This window comes from Arachis duranensis, chromosome 9 (assembly GCF_000817695.3).
Source record: "Arachis duranensis cultivar V14167 chromosome 9, aradu.V14167.gnm2.J7QH, whole genome shotgun sequence".
Taxonomy (NCBI): Eukaryota; Viridiplantae; Streptophyta; class Magnoliopsida; order Fabales; family Fabaceae; genus Arachis; species Arachis duranensis.
The window spans coordinates 116,561,541-116,579,128 of record NC_029780.3 but is presented as its reverse complement, the minus strand read 5'-3'; the positions used below and the strand labels follow the sequence as shown (position 1 = coordinate 116,579,128).

Genomic DNA, 17,588 nt, shown 5'->3' with positions numbered 1-17,588 from the left:
CTTTGACTATGACAAAGAAAAAAGAATTAAACTTTGCAAAAATTCAAAATGAATAATAAAACTTAAATGACTTGAATAAAAATGAAATTAAATTACAAAAAATAAAAATATTTTAAAAAGTAAAAGACAAATTAAAATGAAGTCGAAAAAGAATAAAAGTTGTTGAATTTAAAAAAAAACGAAATGACATTGCAAAGAAGATAAATTGCATGAAAAAAATGCAAAAATAGTAAAGTACAATTGAAAGATATGGAAAGAACCCTTAAAAAAAAATTCTTCGACTAAGTTGTTAGAAAATGTGAATGAGTGTGAGTGTTTTCTCTAAAAAGATTTCAATCCTTTTTTCATCTGCTTCTTGTCAATTTATAAGCCAATTCGTCCAATTATTTGTTGACACGTTATTCTGGCGGTTAATTTAGTTAAATAACTGTTTGCTCTTTAGAGATTAAAACTTTGTCTTCGATTCGGTTTTTTGACCATCATCATCGATACGGTTGACCTCTTCTTCGACATAGCTGAGCTCAATTGATTAATAGAGAGTATTTAATGGAATATGTAATTGGCTCCAATCCAAAGTTAATTTTAACATGTATCTGTGAGTCGATCGAAATATTTTTCCCACTTGACAATAATAAAAATCTAAACTTGTGGAACATTGGCTTATCAAAAGAGTTTAATAGTATCTTTGTTAAAAATATTATATTTGATATAAGTGTAATATCAAAACGTTAATGGAATAAATATAATAGTTATAGATAGCTTACTAGATAATTGAAAAATATTACAAATGTTTAACAAAATAAAACAAGCTAAATTTAAAAGCTGATCAATCTTATATATTCTTCAAACGTTTTCCACTTTTCCTTCCACCTAAATTCTAAGTTTCTAACTCACAAACAATCCCTTGATCATTATATTTTGTCATGGAAAAAGTTGGATATAACATAGTATTCACACTTAAAATGAATATATAAATTCTATTGAGAATTGGAGAGAAATGCCATGGCTTGAACCTTTCCTTTTTCCTGTTTTCTTTTCAAATTCTCACTTCCTTGTGGAAACTCAATTGACATATGGCAAGAAGAACATTAGAACAACAAAGAATTAAGGAAACAAACAAATGAATGAATATGTTTCAAGCAAGGGTAGAGCCACAAAACTATTTATTAATCAATCATTCAAAGAAATATATCTATAGTTCTACTAATACACTGTATTAGCTATGTACATATCTCTTATGATCTGACCTGAACTGGACAAGCGAATTAGTTCCGGCATTGGCGGCGGAGGCTCAGAGCGGCATGGAATCCAACAAGCGAACAACCTCAGGCATCTCAGGCCTTTCCTTCTGCAACTCAGCAGTGCACATGCAAGCAATCCTCACATACTCTTTAACACACTCTTCCCTTAAACCTTCCCTTGAAATATTCACATCAACAATATTCATCTCAGCATTTCGCTCCTTCATCTTCCGGGCCCACTGGACCAGCCCAATATCTTCCTCCCCTAACTTCACTGGCAAATTAGTCCTGCGCCCTGAGCCCGTCTCAAGCATCAAAATCCCAAAGCTATACACATCCACCTTCTGGTTGGCCACATTGGCCCCAGCAACATACTCCGGGGGCATGTAGCCCATGGTCCCAGCAAACTGCGTTGACACGTGTGAATATTTGGACGTGTCAATCCTCCGAGCAAGCCCGAAATCAGCTATATGGGCCTTGAACTCGGAGTCCAATAACACGTTACTGGCTTTGATGTCCCTGTGTATGATGGGCTTATCAAGCCCGTGGAGATAGTAAAGCCCGCGGGCCACGCCTCTAATGATGTTGACCCTGGTTTCCCATGACAGAGGTAAACGGAGGTCGCTGAGGGAGATGTGGTCGTTGGGCCCAGTGGTGGGCTCGTGGAGCCACTGATCGAGGTTTCCCCGTTCGATGAACTCGTAGACGAGTAAGCGTTCGGGCCCGGAGGACCAGTAGCCGAGGATCTTGACGATGTTTGGGTGATCGAGCTTGCTTAGAGTTTCCATCTCGGCCTGGAACTCGCGGAAGCCTTGGAAAGCGTCCGGGGAGAGCTTCTTGACGGCGACGACGGTGCCGTCGTTGAGGCGGGCCTTATAGACGAGGCCAAAGCTGCCGTCGCCGACGATGAGATTTGGAGAGAAGTTTTCAGTGGCGCGTGCGAGCTCGGTAAGGGAGATCTTGAGGTTGGGATCGGAGGACCAGCTGGCATCTACGACGGAGACGGACGATTGGTCAGTGTTTGGGAGGGGTCGGGTTCGGGTTCGGGTTGGGTTGGTAGCGCGGTTGTCGTGGACAAAGAAGGTGCCGGCGGCGGCCAAGACGGCTTGGAGTGCCTTTTCCATGAGAGAGAAAGGGTGTATGAAGAGAGAAAGTGAGATACTGACGGGGTAAGAGAGAGAGAGAGAAAGAAATGGGTATGGCCATGGAAAGGTGGGGACTGGGGGCGGCGTTGTTTCTAAGAAAGTGTGGTGTGTTTTTCTTAGACTCAGTCAACGATTTCCGTGCTGTAGACTCCACTCACCAGTCATCACTGTCTTTTGCTTTCCAATCTCGGCGAGTAAGAAACAATACTTTGAATGGATGGCAACCGGCTTTGGTGAAAAAGACCGTTCAGTTATATATATATAACACTATCATGCTGATTGCTGATGTTATCTGCTACCACCTCCCTTTGGGAGATCCTGATTCCCGTTCGGTTTTATTGTTTATTGTAGCAGCACCGAGTCACCAACTCAACTCAAAAGCAACATGTGCCACAAATATTTCGTATCCCAACTTTTATTTCAAATAACATAGTACTCAATTGTGGACTACAATGACTGATTTTGCAATGACTTTTGACACTTTAACGAAAGAAACAGCTGAGGGCTGACCATGTTCATGAAAAGGGTTGATCTATGGACTCTTGTTTAAAAGGAAATAAACCCCTTTCGAGTTGTATTATGCTTGTTAAGAGGTTATTTCGTATGCTCTTTTGCTTAATCAAGAGAGAGTGAATCCGTGAGTTTTAGAATTTATAAAGGAGAAAGTATAACTTCAATGGAGATACACAGCCCAATAAAGCTTTCAAAAGCTAAACGAAAAAAGAAAAGATTGATGATAACTTATACGGGTTTGAATTTCAAGAGAAAAATTCCTGCCAGCTTCCCATATATTTTGTGAAATAATGAAGAAATTGTTGAAGGATAAAAAACGAGTAACGAGAGTAAGATTCAAAATATCCTTCTAAATACTAAATTAAGTTTAAAATGTCTTCATTTCAACCCATCAACAGCCTAATTTCGTTTTCATTATCAGCTTCTGGGGGAGGTTTAGACCTTTGAGCAGTGCAAGCCACGTTTTTGACAATTGAGGAGTAAAGATCAAACTCTGCCTTCAATTTTAGGCAGCAAGCTTGAATCCACTTCTCTGCTACAGAGGTAGATACACTGTCTTGGCTATCCCTCTCATGTTCTTCAATGGCTGGCCTTATTTCATCGTACAAGGAATCGAGACCAGAAGTAGCATTATTCTTGACTTCCTGCATTGAAACCATAGGATTAGTTTGAGCGTTTTTCAAAAGTTTCACATGTTAAGTGTTCCATCAAATCAAAAAACATTTTTCTTGAAACAGTATTCAGCATACAAGAAAATATTAATGTAAGACAAACCTCATATTTTAGAATCTCCTCTTGTGCTTCCTTTGAAGCCAAGAGTCCAGCGGCAAACTTGGCATCAACTTTCTTCTGAACAAGATTCTTTAACTTTCTGCCACGATATGCCTTGGATCGTTTAGTAGACATGGACCCAGGTCCAAGGTGATAGTTTCTGGCAGCACTATTACTTCGGATACGCGAGATCATTGCATTCTTTTGGGAGAAGGCCTGTTCAGTATCTTCAGAATCCAATTTCATATCCTCGCTTACTACTTCAGTTTTAATCTTCTTGACATCTAAATCCTTCATCTGAGCCAAATTAAGGGGAATACTGAAAGCACCGGACTCTGGTAGCTGCTCAGCTTTCAGTGTATTATCCACGGAGGATCCTATTCTTCCATTAAAATCATTTCCAGAGCTGTCTGAGTTCATACGTTTAAGAACTTCTGTCCCCAATTCATCCTCCGCGGAGTCATATACAGGAATTTTCTCAACAGAGTACCTGTATCCAACAAGACTTAAGTTGCCGGTTTCATATAAAAAGTAGAAGAGACTTAACTTTCACACAAATGCCAGGAAACCAAATTTTTTCACCCAACATTAACCAACTTTTTAAAAAATTTGTTTATCTTAAATTCTAGACTCTAAATCATAAACTTTTAACCCTACACCCTAAATTATAAATCATAAATCCTATATTCTCCAAAAAATGAGTATTATTAGAATTTCAAAAAAAAGATTGGCCAATATTAACTAACTAAAAATTGGTTCCCTATACTTTCGCTTTCACTATAAGTATGGGCACGGGGAGGGGGAAATGGGGAATATTATCCAAGTTGCATAAAGGGCATTTCTCCATGCCGGGCAACTGAGTCAACTAAGTTGCAAGTTCCCCATTAGTGACATATCACAATAGCTACAGCACTAGTTATTCAACCTCTAACCAGACTGTACTTTGCCCTAAACCTAAAAGATTGGATTTAGGCACTCAATGGAATTATTTTATTAGATTTCTTATTGCAAGTGTTATCTGTGGCCAATAACTAATTTGAAAAAGAAAAGAAAACTGTTGTTTAGTCCACATCATAAACGAACGCATAAAATATAGGTTACCTGTCATCATCATCTTCCCATAGATAAGTATCTTCCTGCTCAGAATTTTCCCAAAAAAAAAAAAAACAAAGAATCAAGAGAAATGAGATATATACACATATACCTAAACAAAGGCAGAGCAAGATGCCTTTTTCTTTTTAGTACTTCACTACAACTGAAAAAGTTGTCCAGAACAATAAACTCAGTTGAGCAGACATTCAACTGTATTAAAATGTATATAACCAAATTAAACGGAGGACCTCACTGCCTTGCCAACACGAAAAGTCCAGTGTTAATTATGTTTAAGATCTGATCACAACAATATTATGCCTTAGGAAGAATTTTAAAAGGCAAAAATACACCCGACAATGTCCACCAAAGAAGTTAATTAATGACTTATATGGTGATTACATGAATCATGGCTAAAGAGTTGCAGTAGAACCTCAGGAACAAATAAAATTTTCAATTCATTAACTATTTTCTGAGGTGGCTAATAGAAAAAGCTTACTTGGAAACCACGAGATTTTGCTCCAAGGAATCCAGAACATCTAGCTGCACCGCAGAGGCAGCGAACCTTTGTGCCCCCAAACCATTCAAAATTATAGTCATATGCCAATTCAGCTCCAAAAGGAATATCATATTTCGCAAATATTCCAACTCTTATTTCGCCCAAGACATTCCATTTTCTTGTCTCACAGTTTGGTTGACTGCAAACTTAAAAGTAGTAAGTTGATGTCAAACCTGAGGCAATGGGAAACAAGGAGAATAACTAGTGGCTACTATAATTTGCAAGTCAACGTAGTTTTATTTAATCTTAGTATATTGTTTGATTGACATACCAGGAATGATTTATAAATCTGCCAAGACTTCCCTTTCTTGTTGCATCAATAGATTCAAAGGCATTAAGGCAAATGATAAATGCATCTGTTAGACCTGCAAAGCAAGAACCAAAAAATGATAAGAAAATGAGGTTACAAACTTAATCATCAAACAGAAAGTAACAAACATTGAACTAGTCAACATTTGACCTTGAATTTCATAAGCCTGGGATCTACGTTTGGCTTCTTTCCATGATATTACTTCTCCACAGTATTCAATGACAAATTGTCCCGCCTGAATGATACAAATAAATTGAAGCGTCAACACTACTACACTAAATAGCCAGAGATTGTAGACATACATCACTTTGTTTAAAAGTAATTCGCTGTAATGTTACCTTAATGTTCTCATCAGCCAAAAGACCCCAACCACGGCCTTCAGTTTTAAACAACTTTGTTTTTGCATATTCACACTTCTGAAATCTCTGTATTCAGTGTATTCATTACACAAGGACAGAAAAATATGAATCTTGGTCCAAGTTTGTCAAAGTCTCAAAATAGATAGGAAAATCAGTTCAAGAATGTTCAATATGCAACTAGTTATGACAAGCACCCCTGATAGACAGGTTGATAACCAGTAAATAATAGATTCTTATGATCCAGCAGGTATCTTTCGCAATTAAATTATAAATTGGTATTACTAATACATAACAAAATATCATCATTGAGAGACATAAACATGAATTAACCTGATTTTTGCAGAGGTCACCACATGGGCAATATCCAGGAGTGCATTCGGTGCTGGTTAAAACATTGAGGCAGCCGTCCCCACATGCACTATCAGGGTCGTCAACATTATATTTGCAATCACATATAGCAATATCCTCCTCCTTCTGCTTCTTATGCCTGGGCAGGATAAATTATACAAGAAGTTAATTATTTATAAATGGAATTAAAATCTAGTATAAGCACAAAAAGACTTGCATATCAAAATAATGAACACAGGAACTGGTGTCAGAACAAAGAGAAAGGAAAATAAAAACATGTACCATCAATGAAATTACTAACCTTCGTATAAAAAATTCATTCTGATTTATATGTATGTATTGGGGCAACTCTTCTTCTACATTAGGATCCTTCAAATGATAAAGTATCTGTTACTTGACTCCAGCACGCCATAAAATGGAGCATTTGTTTATTGAAAAAATAACATGGAAAGTAATAAGAGAAAACTAGATACAGAGTGATGAAGTGAGTGGAAGGAAATTACCATCCGAGTAACTGCTGAAATGCTTACAACCTGAGAAAATTTAAGAAAAGAAACTTATGTTCATAACTCATCTTTGATACACAGATAGCAATAAACTAATTACTTTATCCAAACTAATAGAAGATAATCAAACTCAGCATCTTGCAAGATGACACTGTAGATAAACTAGTCTCAGCTTTTCCTCTTCAGTTTACCAATCAGAATAAAATTCCACTGAAAACAAGACATGGTTAATAGAAGGAACTCAAGTGCTACCATGTCTTGGCCTCCCCCTTCTGTTTCATTCACTCTTTACAATTAGTCAATTAGATAGGATGTTATTTTCCCACCACATTCTAGATCAAAGTAAGGGGCACAAAGTACTAGAGAGTGACCCTAACCTAAGCTCACATTCACACTTCATGGAGTTACAAAAATTGAAAATTCACAATTCCAGTACTGATACTCAGGTCAAGCTAGCCTTAAATACAAGCAGTGATTAAGAACTCCGGCAAAGAAATTTGGTCGCAGTTTTTGAGGAATAACATGAAAATAACAACGTTAGAGACAGATTCACCTCCAAAGGTCAAATCTTTGCACGAAGAAGAAAAAACAATGGTGTAGAAACCTAGAACACTGTTAAAAGGTTCAAACCTGTGGCAGCACAAACGGGACAGAAGATCCTCCAATGCTATTAATATCAGTTTCCTGTTGGAAGAGAAGCCCCTCTCCGGCGCCGGATAAGAGGTTTTCCGGTGAACTGTGACCGTAGCGTAGGTATTGGGTCGAAGTGCTGTGGTTGCGGTGACGAAGATGACTCAAGTCTGAAGATGTTACGAACTTACGATATATCAAAGTTGTATTTTTCTTTTGCAATTATATTTAGAATTTAATTTTGATATTCGATTAAATTATTTTATTTTAAATGTGTATTTAATGACATAATTATATGACTATTTTTTATTTCGACTGTACGAATAGTCATTAAAAAATAATATAATTATATAATTATATAATCAATTTCATGAATTTTAAAATTATGTGTTATAATCAAAATAAATATTTACATTTTCTTACTTTTAATATTTATAAACCAATCCAATAAATTAAACTTATCTAAATGTGCAATTTGATTGTTTAAACAATTTTAGATGTGCAATGTAAAAACTAAAAAGTAGGCTGTACATGGATCGAATAATATCCGCATATTCGTGATAGTTATTCGAATTCGATCCGAATTTTACCTATATTATCCGATCCGCACTATGGTAGGATCGGATTGCAGATTTGGCAGTGATATCCGTGGATTCGATTCACAGATCTGCATATCCGCACGTCTCATATAAATAGCATAGTTTAAGAAAGTAAACTCTAATTTGATATGAATTTTAGTATGTTGTTTTATGAATTTTATGATATCTTGTTTTTAATTTTGTGTTGTACTTTAACTTAGAATAATTAAACATAGATCTTGTGTTATTATTTTTTTTTGTTATTCAAGAGAACTTTTATTGATAATATTTTAGGAGTAATAGGCTTCAACCGGTGAAAAAATAGATTTTTTACAGGAAAAATGGGCCTTAAAACAAATTTTTTGAATTATGCGGATATAACCGATATCCGATCCGTAAGTATGCGGATCAGATCGAATCCAACTTAAAAAAATACGGATATTGTATCCAATCCAATAAATGCAATGCGAATCGAATAGAATTATAGATTATATCCGATTCGATCAATCTGTGTGCAGCTCTAGTACAAAAGATCAGAGAGAAATAAAGAATGATCACATGGACATGAGAGAGTAAAAAAACGTTTATGTAGAGTTACGCCTTTTTTTTGAAATAAGAAGTTCAACACAGTAAGGTGGAGCATTTACAAAGTCCAGAGTTACAATACAAACACTAAACAAAAAAACTAAGTTATCTCCGACATTGCCATCAACAACTAGACTGAACAAAGCCAACCCACTCTTTGTAGCTCCTAATCGACTTGGTAATAACTTCCGCAACGCATGTTTCTTGATTATTGAAAATCCTAGCATTCCTTTCCAACCACGTATTTCAAATAATAGCAAAAAAATCAATCAGCCACCTGTTACGTTCGACTTTTCTTACAGGAGCTCCTGTCCAACTCTCAAAGTGTTGCTTAATGGTTCCTGAAATAGAGCCAAATTTATTATAGGCGTATATCCAAGCACATAACACCTGCCACGTGAAACTCACAGCCAATGAATAAGTGGAAATCATTCTCAATTTCTTTTTTACATAAAACACAAATCATATCCCTATAATCAATAATGCACAATTTAATCAATCTTGGTGGTACTAGTTCTCTCCATATAATCCTCCGGGAGAGTCTCAGCCTGCAAAACCTACACAAAGGAGTTAGTAGAGTAAACTTCTGATCTATCAAATTTTCATACTATTCTGTCCTCCTTCTCACTTGTTAACCTGACAGATTGTAGAACTTCATAAAGTTGGTTAACTAATTCTAACTCCTATTAGAATAGTACCCTTCTCCAATGAAAATTTCATATTCACTCCAGCCCATTCCAGAACTCATGATCCCTATTTATTGTTACACCTTAGAATACAAATACTAATAAACTCCACATGGTTTAGATATTTATTATTTACCATTTGAATTTAGATTTTTTTTAAATTAAAAAGTTGATAAAGTAAAAAAAAGTGAAAAATTAATTATTGTTAATTTTAAAATTTTTATTAAATATATCACACTATCTCAATTAAAAAATGATTAACTTTCTATTTTATTATTTTATCAACCTTTTTATTTTAGAAGTTTTAATATCCAGATATCTGCGTGATATAATAAAAATGAATTAAGAGCCATGAAAATTTAAATACAACTTTATTTTATTTTACAAGAACACTTTTTAATATTTAAGTACGTATATATTTTTCTCAAAATTTGACCAATTTTTTTATTTTTATCTTATTTTTAAACTAATATTAATCAATCTTTTTTATACTAAAAATGTTTACCTTTTGTAGAACTAAAAACTCAAGCAACAAACCAAATATGTATTATTTATTTATATTATATAAGAAAAAGAGGAATAAGTTATTCCAATTTTTTTATTTTTGCATTTTTTTTTGTCACGGCAATTCTTTTTTTGACGCAAACAAAAACTATGCAAAGGAAGACTATTCTTCATCTCTCATTATCCAAAAACTACTGTGTTGTGACCAATTTGCAAACAAGAAAGGCACAGTTAAGAATCAAGGACCATATGGCCTATGCTTATAAAGCTGACTTTTGCAAATTAAAGAGAATATCTAGATTTCGGTAATGCCTTTAAAACTTTAAAGAACAAACACTTAGTCATGGAACAATATTATTCATCATTATATTTTATTACTAGATAATACTAATAATAATAAAGCTACAATTTTGGTAAGTGAAGGATGCTAAAGCATCTGAATCTATGCCATATGGTCAAGGCTTAGACCAACAAAGCNNNTTGGACCCATGCACCATTTCCCATTTGCCATTCTGAAAACTGTTATTTTCTTTCTTTTAAAAGAAGTGTGGGATTTGATGTAAAGAGAATGATATATACCAAAAAGAGAATAACATTCAAATAAAAAATTTGTTTTTAAGTGCACACAATTTTACATAATTGGCATTAACAATATCATCTCTCATACATATCAAAATAGGTAAATTCTATAGTGTCTAAATTGTCTAACTTGTTTGTAAAGATAAAAAATAAAAAGTTTAAAATAAAAAATAAAATATTTAAAATTTATTAAATATTATCTATTTACCTTTTTTAGTAAGTTAGACATAGTTTTAAAAGTACCATAACATTCACTATCAAAATAATTCACTATTTACTGATGTGTCAAAGAAAAATATGCTTTCTCTTTAATATTTTTCAGTAATAACTTTTTATTCAAATATTAATTTTTTATCTTTAAATTTAATTTGAAACTCATTGATTTAGGTCCTATATATCTTATCTAAATGGTGAAAAGAAATTAGTTAATTTTATATATGAAAAATAACAAGTATATATATCACAATTTTTATCAAAAAATAACTTACAACAAATAAAAAATATTTATTATTTACCAAATCAACTATTCGTATATAATATATGTTAAAACATAAAATATATATTTAAAATAAATTACATAATATATATTTATGTACTGATTTGATAATAATTTTTTTGTGTATATAATATTTTTGAATATTTATTTACCTAATCTTACTAATAAAATAAAATAAAAATATAGGAAGTCAACATTTTTATTAATATTTGATCAGCAATTAATTAATTTTATACTATTAAATATAATTTTACACTATTAAAAATACATAATAATTGATAATTATAAATTATAAATTCTATTTGTCTCTAGCACTCTTTTAAAATAAAATATATGAAATTATTCTCTTTAATTAATATTTCCACACGTCCATATCTGAATTTTTTAATCTGCATATCTGACTAAAACTCTGCGAACATAAAATCTATGCTGATACATTTCATTGTGTTTTACTCGCCATGAAAACTTGTTTTCTTTTGATTTGTTTTTTCGGTAACATATTTTGTCCTGTTTATAAAAAGGGACATAAACCTGGTGACAGAGAATGGACAATCTCCATCACCACCGTTGGATCATGCTTACTCAGCCACCACAGACCCCATTTTTGTGAAATAGTAGGTTTATTTTTTGAGATTGTGAAATTTCAGAATAATTAAATAGATATTTTACTGTCATAAAGACAGCGATAAAGATTAAAATAATAATAGTAAGGTGTTAGTGAAGGGCTTATTCTTATTCTTCTTCTTCTCATACCTACTTCAACTTCAAAAATTCAATCTTTCTTCACTTTTCTAGCTGTATCTGCAGTGCACACACTACATTTTTTTTTCTGTACCAAAACACTCCTCAACAAAATAAAAAAAATCCAAACTTCCAAAAATTCCAAACTCAAGAAAACCGCCATCTCCCTCTCTCTCTCTCTCTCTCTCTCTCTCTCTCTCTCTCTAGGATTACACACCACCCCTTTTCTCTCTCCTATTTCTTTTTTCTTTGTCTATGAAGCTTTTTCTATAACGAAGCCTACAATTTTTGACCCTGAATCCAACACTTCGATTCACTGTGACTGTGTTTGGAAGAATGGTGTTGGAGAATGAGATGAAGAAAGCTTGCTGGTTCTAGCACTCAAGTAGGAAGAGGGAGGGTAGTATCTTCATGGCACCGAAGCAGCGCGTGTACCAAGTTTGGAAAGGAAGCAATGTAAAGTTCAATTTTTTATCCATTATTAGCTTCAAATTTAGATTTTTTATGCTTGATATGCTATCTAGGTATGATGTAGATTTGTGGGTATGTGTTTGATTTGCTTGGTGATGAAGGCTTCTTAAGGGTGGGTTCTAGTGGGTGCCTTTGAATTTCTGGGGCAGTTCTGAACTTCTGGTTGCTTGAGCTGTGGAAACTAAGTGGGAAAAAGCTTTTACTTGAGTTTGATTTTTTGAAATTACAAGTAGGTTGTGTGTGCTCGATGAATTTTTTAGCTGGCAGTGGAGTGAGGTTATACTTTTTTGGGGGGAATTCTACTGATTTGATTGAGCTCTTAGGATTCCATTCTTGATTTCAGTTGGTTATGTGGTAAGCTATGAAGTATGGTCTTTGTTATATTGGAGTGGTATCTGAAGTAATAGCTTGGTCTTGTATCTTCTGAATTGATTTAAGTGTTGGTAAACTTCTGAGAAAATAAGATATGTCGATGTGGCATTTGAAATTTTTGTTGTTCTGGTTCTGCTATATCTGCTGCTCAAGTTGTGTAAGTGAAAGGAGTTGGAATCCAGTGTAGTGTATGTTTCAGTTATTGGTTTGAATTTTTGGATTATAGTTTTTGTGTAGTTCAACAGATCATGTTAGTGAGGTTTACAATAATTGGTGAGTTGCTGCTGCTGCTTCTTTTTATTTGTTTTTTGTTTAATTTAATGTGTGTGTGTGTGTTTTTTTTTTTTTTTGGAAACAAAGATGATATCCATGTTTTACATTTAGCAGACTCAATTTTTTGGAATAGGCTTTCATGTTAGATTTTTGTATTCTCTTTTCTTGGTGAAATGACTCCTGGCTAAGTTAAAGTTTATTAGTAGATAATTGAGTGAGGTGAGATTTAGATTTGGTTACAGGTTGGATTATATTGGCTTAACGTGGAATGATTGGAGCACTTTAGTAACATATGTGGGTCCATGTTGTTGCTATGTTTGGTATGATGTTAAGTGGCTTCTTGTAGAATAAACTCTAAAAGAATGAGAAACTTAAAGTGTGAGCTTAGGATGATTAATGAATTAGAGCAAGCAGAATATTATATCTTCTTTATTATAATAGTGTGATTGCTTTTGAAGATGTGTGGTAGTGGTAGATTGGTACTAGCATGTGATAGTGGTCTTCACTATCTGCTTGCTAAATTACTTTTTGTGGAAATTGATAATGATAGGCAATGTTTGCTGTTGGTGTTTGTTGGATGATTAATGCTACGTCATACATGTTTGATTGTAAGTTTGTAACTAGAATCTTGTTGACAATTCCAATGTACAGGATTCCAGTGGTGGTCCAATGGTTGAGAAACGATGAATGATTATTGTTGATTTGTTCCATGTGGTTTTTGTTGTCTCATCTTTGCTTTATTTCCATATATAAGATGCTTACCCAGTGAAAAGGTCCAAATGATATAATGCATGATACGATTTTGGGTATGTTCATCAGACTATAGTTTAACTGTTAGCAAAAACTGCTAAAATAAGCAAATATTAATACCATAGAATATAAATTGGCCATTTCTATGGTGCACTTGGTGAATTGTTTTGTGGTTCTTGGTCAAGATTTTGTTTGTCTTCTCATGCATCATATGTTCTCTCCTTTTCAAAGGTTTTGGAGTGAAAAAAGAATTTAGTTTTTATGGCATTTTGCAGTTCATGTGGTTGCTTGGTGCATTTGGTTGTAGGATACATTCTGTTTATGATAAGAGTATTTATTATCTTCCACCGCATGTATATTCTTTCCTTTAAAAAGTTAATTTTGATGCACTGAAAGTGTAAAGAAGTTTTATACGTACATCCAATCATGTAACGCTACATCTACAAAAATAACTACTTTTACATTGAGCGTTCGAAAGAACAGATGTGATTGGACGGCTGTGTAAAACGTTTTACCCTGTTAGTGCATCAAAATTAAAGCCTTCTTATAATTTTTTTACTAATGACATATTATATTTTGTGGGTGTTTGTGTATTTATGGAAAGTTTTGCTGGAAATTGTTTGTATTCTGCAGCTTCTGTTAGAACTGTTTCTAATTTCTGATCCCATCCTCTTGAAAATATGTAGCATTCTACTAGTATTGTATTATTCTGTCTCTTTCGGTAACTGTTAGTGTCCTGTGAACTATATTCTGCTGATTTTTAGCTCATATTTTACTCTCAACTTCTCCAAATATTTTTGCAGAAATTCATATTTGGAGGGAGGCTGATATTTGGGCCTGATGCTAGGTCGCTTCTCATCACCTTGTTATTGATTCTTGTTCCAGTTATCATCTTTTGCGTATTTGTAGCGAGGCATCTTCGGCATCAATTTTCTTCATATGATTCAGGATATGCTATTCTAGTGGTGGCAATTCTATTTACTTTTCTTGTAAGTATCATTGCCTTCTTCCCTTAGTTTATTGGTTGATGATTCTATCCTTATCTATGTTGTCAAAACTTGTTCATTTCTAATTTCAATGGTCCAAATTTAAAAAAGGTTATCATATGTTATCATGAGACTGCTTTCTACAGTTTAATACCACAGTCTTTGTCTCTAGGTGTTGATGCTTCTCTTCCTTACTTCCTCACGTGATCCGGGCATTATTCCAAGGAATTCACATCCACCAGAGGAAGAGTTTCGCTACGAATCTGTTGATGGTGGGGGTGGCCGACAAACGCCTAGCCTTCAGTTTCCCCGAACAAAAGATGTAATAGTCAATGGCCATACTATAAGGGTGAAGTACTGTGAAACGTGTATGCTGTATCGACCTCCGCGTTGCTCGCATTGCTCCATTTGCAACAACTGTGTTGAGCGTTTCGACCACCATTGTCCTTGGGTGGGACAATGTATTGGTCTGGTATGATAGTTGACATTCATGACTTAATTTATTTTTTTTCATGTGAAATGTGTTGTTCTTCATTTATGTTCTATTTCTTACTAGTTTTGCTTTGTTCTTATCAGTTTTTCATTTATTTTTTTCGTCTGCGCAGAGGAACTACCGTTACTTCTTTCTATTTGTTTCTTCAGCAACTCTACTCTGCATCTATGTCTTTTCCATCTCAGCTTACTACATCAAGGTTCGGGTGGATAACTACGATGGCACAGTTTGGAAGGCCATGAAAGAATCCCCTGCATCTGTGATACTCATGGCTTATTGTTTCATCTCTCTGTGGTTTGTTGGTGGACTAACTGGTTTTCATTTGTACCTTATAGGCACAAACCAGGTGAGTTTAAATCTTTTTACATTTCTTGTTTTGATACCTTATAAGGCTTTTTCAACGTGAATATAGAAAATCGAAAGGAGTGATATCCATTTTATTTGGGAAGCTTCTAAAAGGAGTGACATAATTTGTCATTGTTGATGTAACAATGGACCACCTATGTAATCTTAGAAGGGAAATGCAAGTACTTGCTTCTGGGTGCTGTACATAATGTCATAATGCCTTGTTTATCAAGAAATTGATTCTGAAGTTATTGTTTTGCAGACTACCTACGAAAACTTCCGGTATAGAGCTGACAGCAGGAACAATGTTTTTAATCAGGGATGTTTAGGTAACTTTCTAGAAGTGTTTTGCACAAAAGTAAAGCCCTCTAGGAACAATTTCAGGGCCTTTGTTCAAGAGGAGGTAAGGAGGCCACCTGTTCCGGTCACTCCTCGGGAACATGAACTGGATGATTTGGACGGAGATCGCCGTCCCAAAGTTGAAGATGATCTAGATATTGGTGAAGACCTATTGAAGATATCGCAGCGTAGGAATATTGAAGAGCTTGACGAGGACATTCGGAGCAGAGGGAGCAATGGACCACCTCATAATACATCTGAACCTGACTCCATTTTGTCATTAGATCATCGAGCTCCCACGATTCGGTCGGATGCTAGGCGTTCGAGTTGGGAAAAGAATGAAAGCTTGGAAATTGCACAGCAGGTTCTTGCCGATTCAAATGTCACCGAAAGCAGAAGCTATCTAACAACCTCCGGAAATGTGCCGACCAGGGCCGGCCGGTCTTTATGATATTTGCATAGCATCAAGATTGTGGGATTACTTGGAGACAAAAGATAGCAAAGGAAATGGTCCTTGTCCAGAGTTGCCATAACACAAATGGGAGTTGAATTAGTTGGCACTTTTGGTATAAAAACTTTGACCTTTTTTTGTGATTACTTTAGCTCTTTGGGAAAGCATAGAAATGTTTGTTTGTAATTGTTTGAGAGGACAAAGAAAGTAGTGTCTTGTTTTTATGGTTAATTTTGTTTTATTTTATTTTTCAAAATTTTCAATAGATCAATATGTTGTGGATCACTGCATCTTATATTCTTATCTTAGTTGGCTTTTATTCTTTGTGTAAATAACCAGTTGAGAATACTTAAGAAGTTGCCCTACAAATGCTGTGTTTTAGGCCTGGGAAAACTGCTCATTTTTTTTCAAGTGCTTTTCATTTCTTTGATGTTTATGTGAAACCATCTTTGTTAATTGTTATAATATTCTTTCTAAAGGTGAAAATCTCCGGGTAGTTGTTTTTATATGAAGTTGACAGCTGAGAGGTATTAGATAATTTGACAAATTTGACTAAATTATCATCAACGACTTTCAACAATTAATTTCACAACTGCATATAAATTTTTACCTTTGCAAAATGAGATTTGGAACACAGGATAAATTATTCTTGAAATAATTGTATAGGACAAACCAAGACTATTGACATTCTTATGTTAACTAACTATATAATATTTAGTTATTTTGTTATTTGAATGTTTAATTTATGATTTCAGTTTTTCACCTTTCAATGATCTAACATGATTGGATTTTGTTAAACGAAGCAAATCCACAATGACAACTAGACTTGAAAATCGAATGCTAATATAGGCATCAAATCATGACTTTGTTATAAAAAGCGAACTAAGTTAAGCCGGAAAAAACTGATTAGCCTAAATTAGAGTTTCATAGTTAAATAGTGTAGTATAAATGACTCCCCTCTCCACAAAAATTAAAAACCTCAACAAAAACTCACTCTAATCTTCATCACTATCATCATTAAACAAAATGAGTTCCTCAACATTATCATTATTCGCAGTACTTGGCTTGATCCTTATCACCTCTCATGTAGCACATGCCAAGAAACCAATGGCTTCTGCTCCAAGCAAAAGAGTTTCTGCCTTGGTTGGTCTAGTTTGTAAGAGCAATGGAATAGACAAGGAGGATAGAGCAAGATGCACGCAAGAGATGCTTTCAGACCCCAAGATCTCGTCCGAGAAAGACTCCGGAATGCTAAGAGTGCTCCTTCTTGATCTCGCAATCAAGAAGGGCACGAAAGCATGGATCTCCCTGGAGAAGATGGCAAAAGCGACGAATACAATTCTGCTAGGTAACCAACTAAGATCAGCTAAGTACCCTGAGGCTCTAAAAGCATGTGCTAAGTATGTGCATAGCGCGGTTGATCATTTTGAAAGTGCGGTTTCAAGGATAAGGAGCGAAGGTCAAGAGA

At 34.6% G+C, this 17,588-nt stretch overlaps 3 protein-coding genes across 3 annotated transcripts; 1 reads left to right on the top strand and 2 right to left on the bottom strand.

Annotated features, from left to right (window-relative positions):
• Positions 1 to 998: 998 nt before the first annotated feature.
• Positions 999 to 2,763, bottom strand: LOC107467817 (phytosulfokine receptor 2). The gene has a single exon (XM_016087010.3). It carries the CDS (start codon positions 2,363 to 2,365, stop codon positions 1,292 to 1,294), a length of 1,074 nt encoding a protein of 357 aa, XP_015942496.1. The 5' UTR covers positions 2,366 to 2,763; the 3' UTR covers positions 999 to 1,291.
• Positions 2,764 to 3,139: 376 nt separating this feature from the next.
• On the bottom strand, positions 3,140 to 7,656 carry LOC107467815 (histone-lysine N-methyltransferase ASHH1). The gene is made up of 11 exons (XM_016087007.3): positions 7,472 to 7,656; positions 6,839 to 6,868; positions 6,637 to 6,704; positions 6,318 to 6,474; positions 5,967 to 6,053; positions 5,779 to 5,863; positions 5,590 to 5,683; positions 5,259 to 5,457; positions 4,772 to 4,806; positions 3,674 to 4,160; positions 3,140 to 3,543 (listed from the first exon to the last, which is right to left on the bottom strand). Exons 2-11 carry the CDS (start codon positions 6,839 to 6,841, stop codon positions 3,283 to 3,285), a joined length of 1,476 nt encoding a protein of 491 aa, XP_015942493.1. The 5' UTR covers positions 6,842 to 6,868; positions 7,472 to 7,656; the 3' UTR covers positions 3,140 to 3,282.
• A 3,894-nt stretch (positions 7,657 to 11,550) lies between these two features.
• On the top strand, positions 11,551 to 16,563 carry LOC107467816 (protein S-acyltransferase 8). Its single transcript, XM_016087009.3, has 5 exons — positions 11,551 to 12,096; positions 14,310 to 14,495; positions 14,665 to 14,964; positions 15,098 to 15,331; positions 15,593 to 16,563. The coding sequence occupies exons 1-5, from the start codon at positions 12,052 to 12,054 to the stop codon at positions 16,118 to 16,120; spliced, it is 1,293 nt and encodes a 430-aa protein (XP_015942495.1). The 5' UTR covers positions 11,551 to 12,051; the 3' UTR covers positions 16,121 to 16,563.
• Positions 16,564 to 17,588: the final 1,025 nt, after the last annotated feature.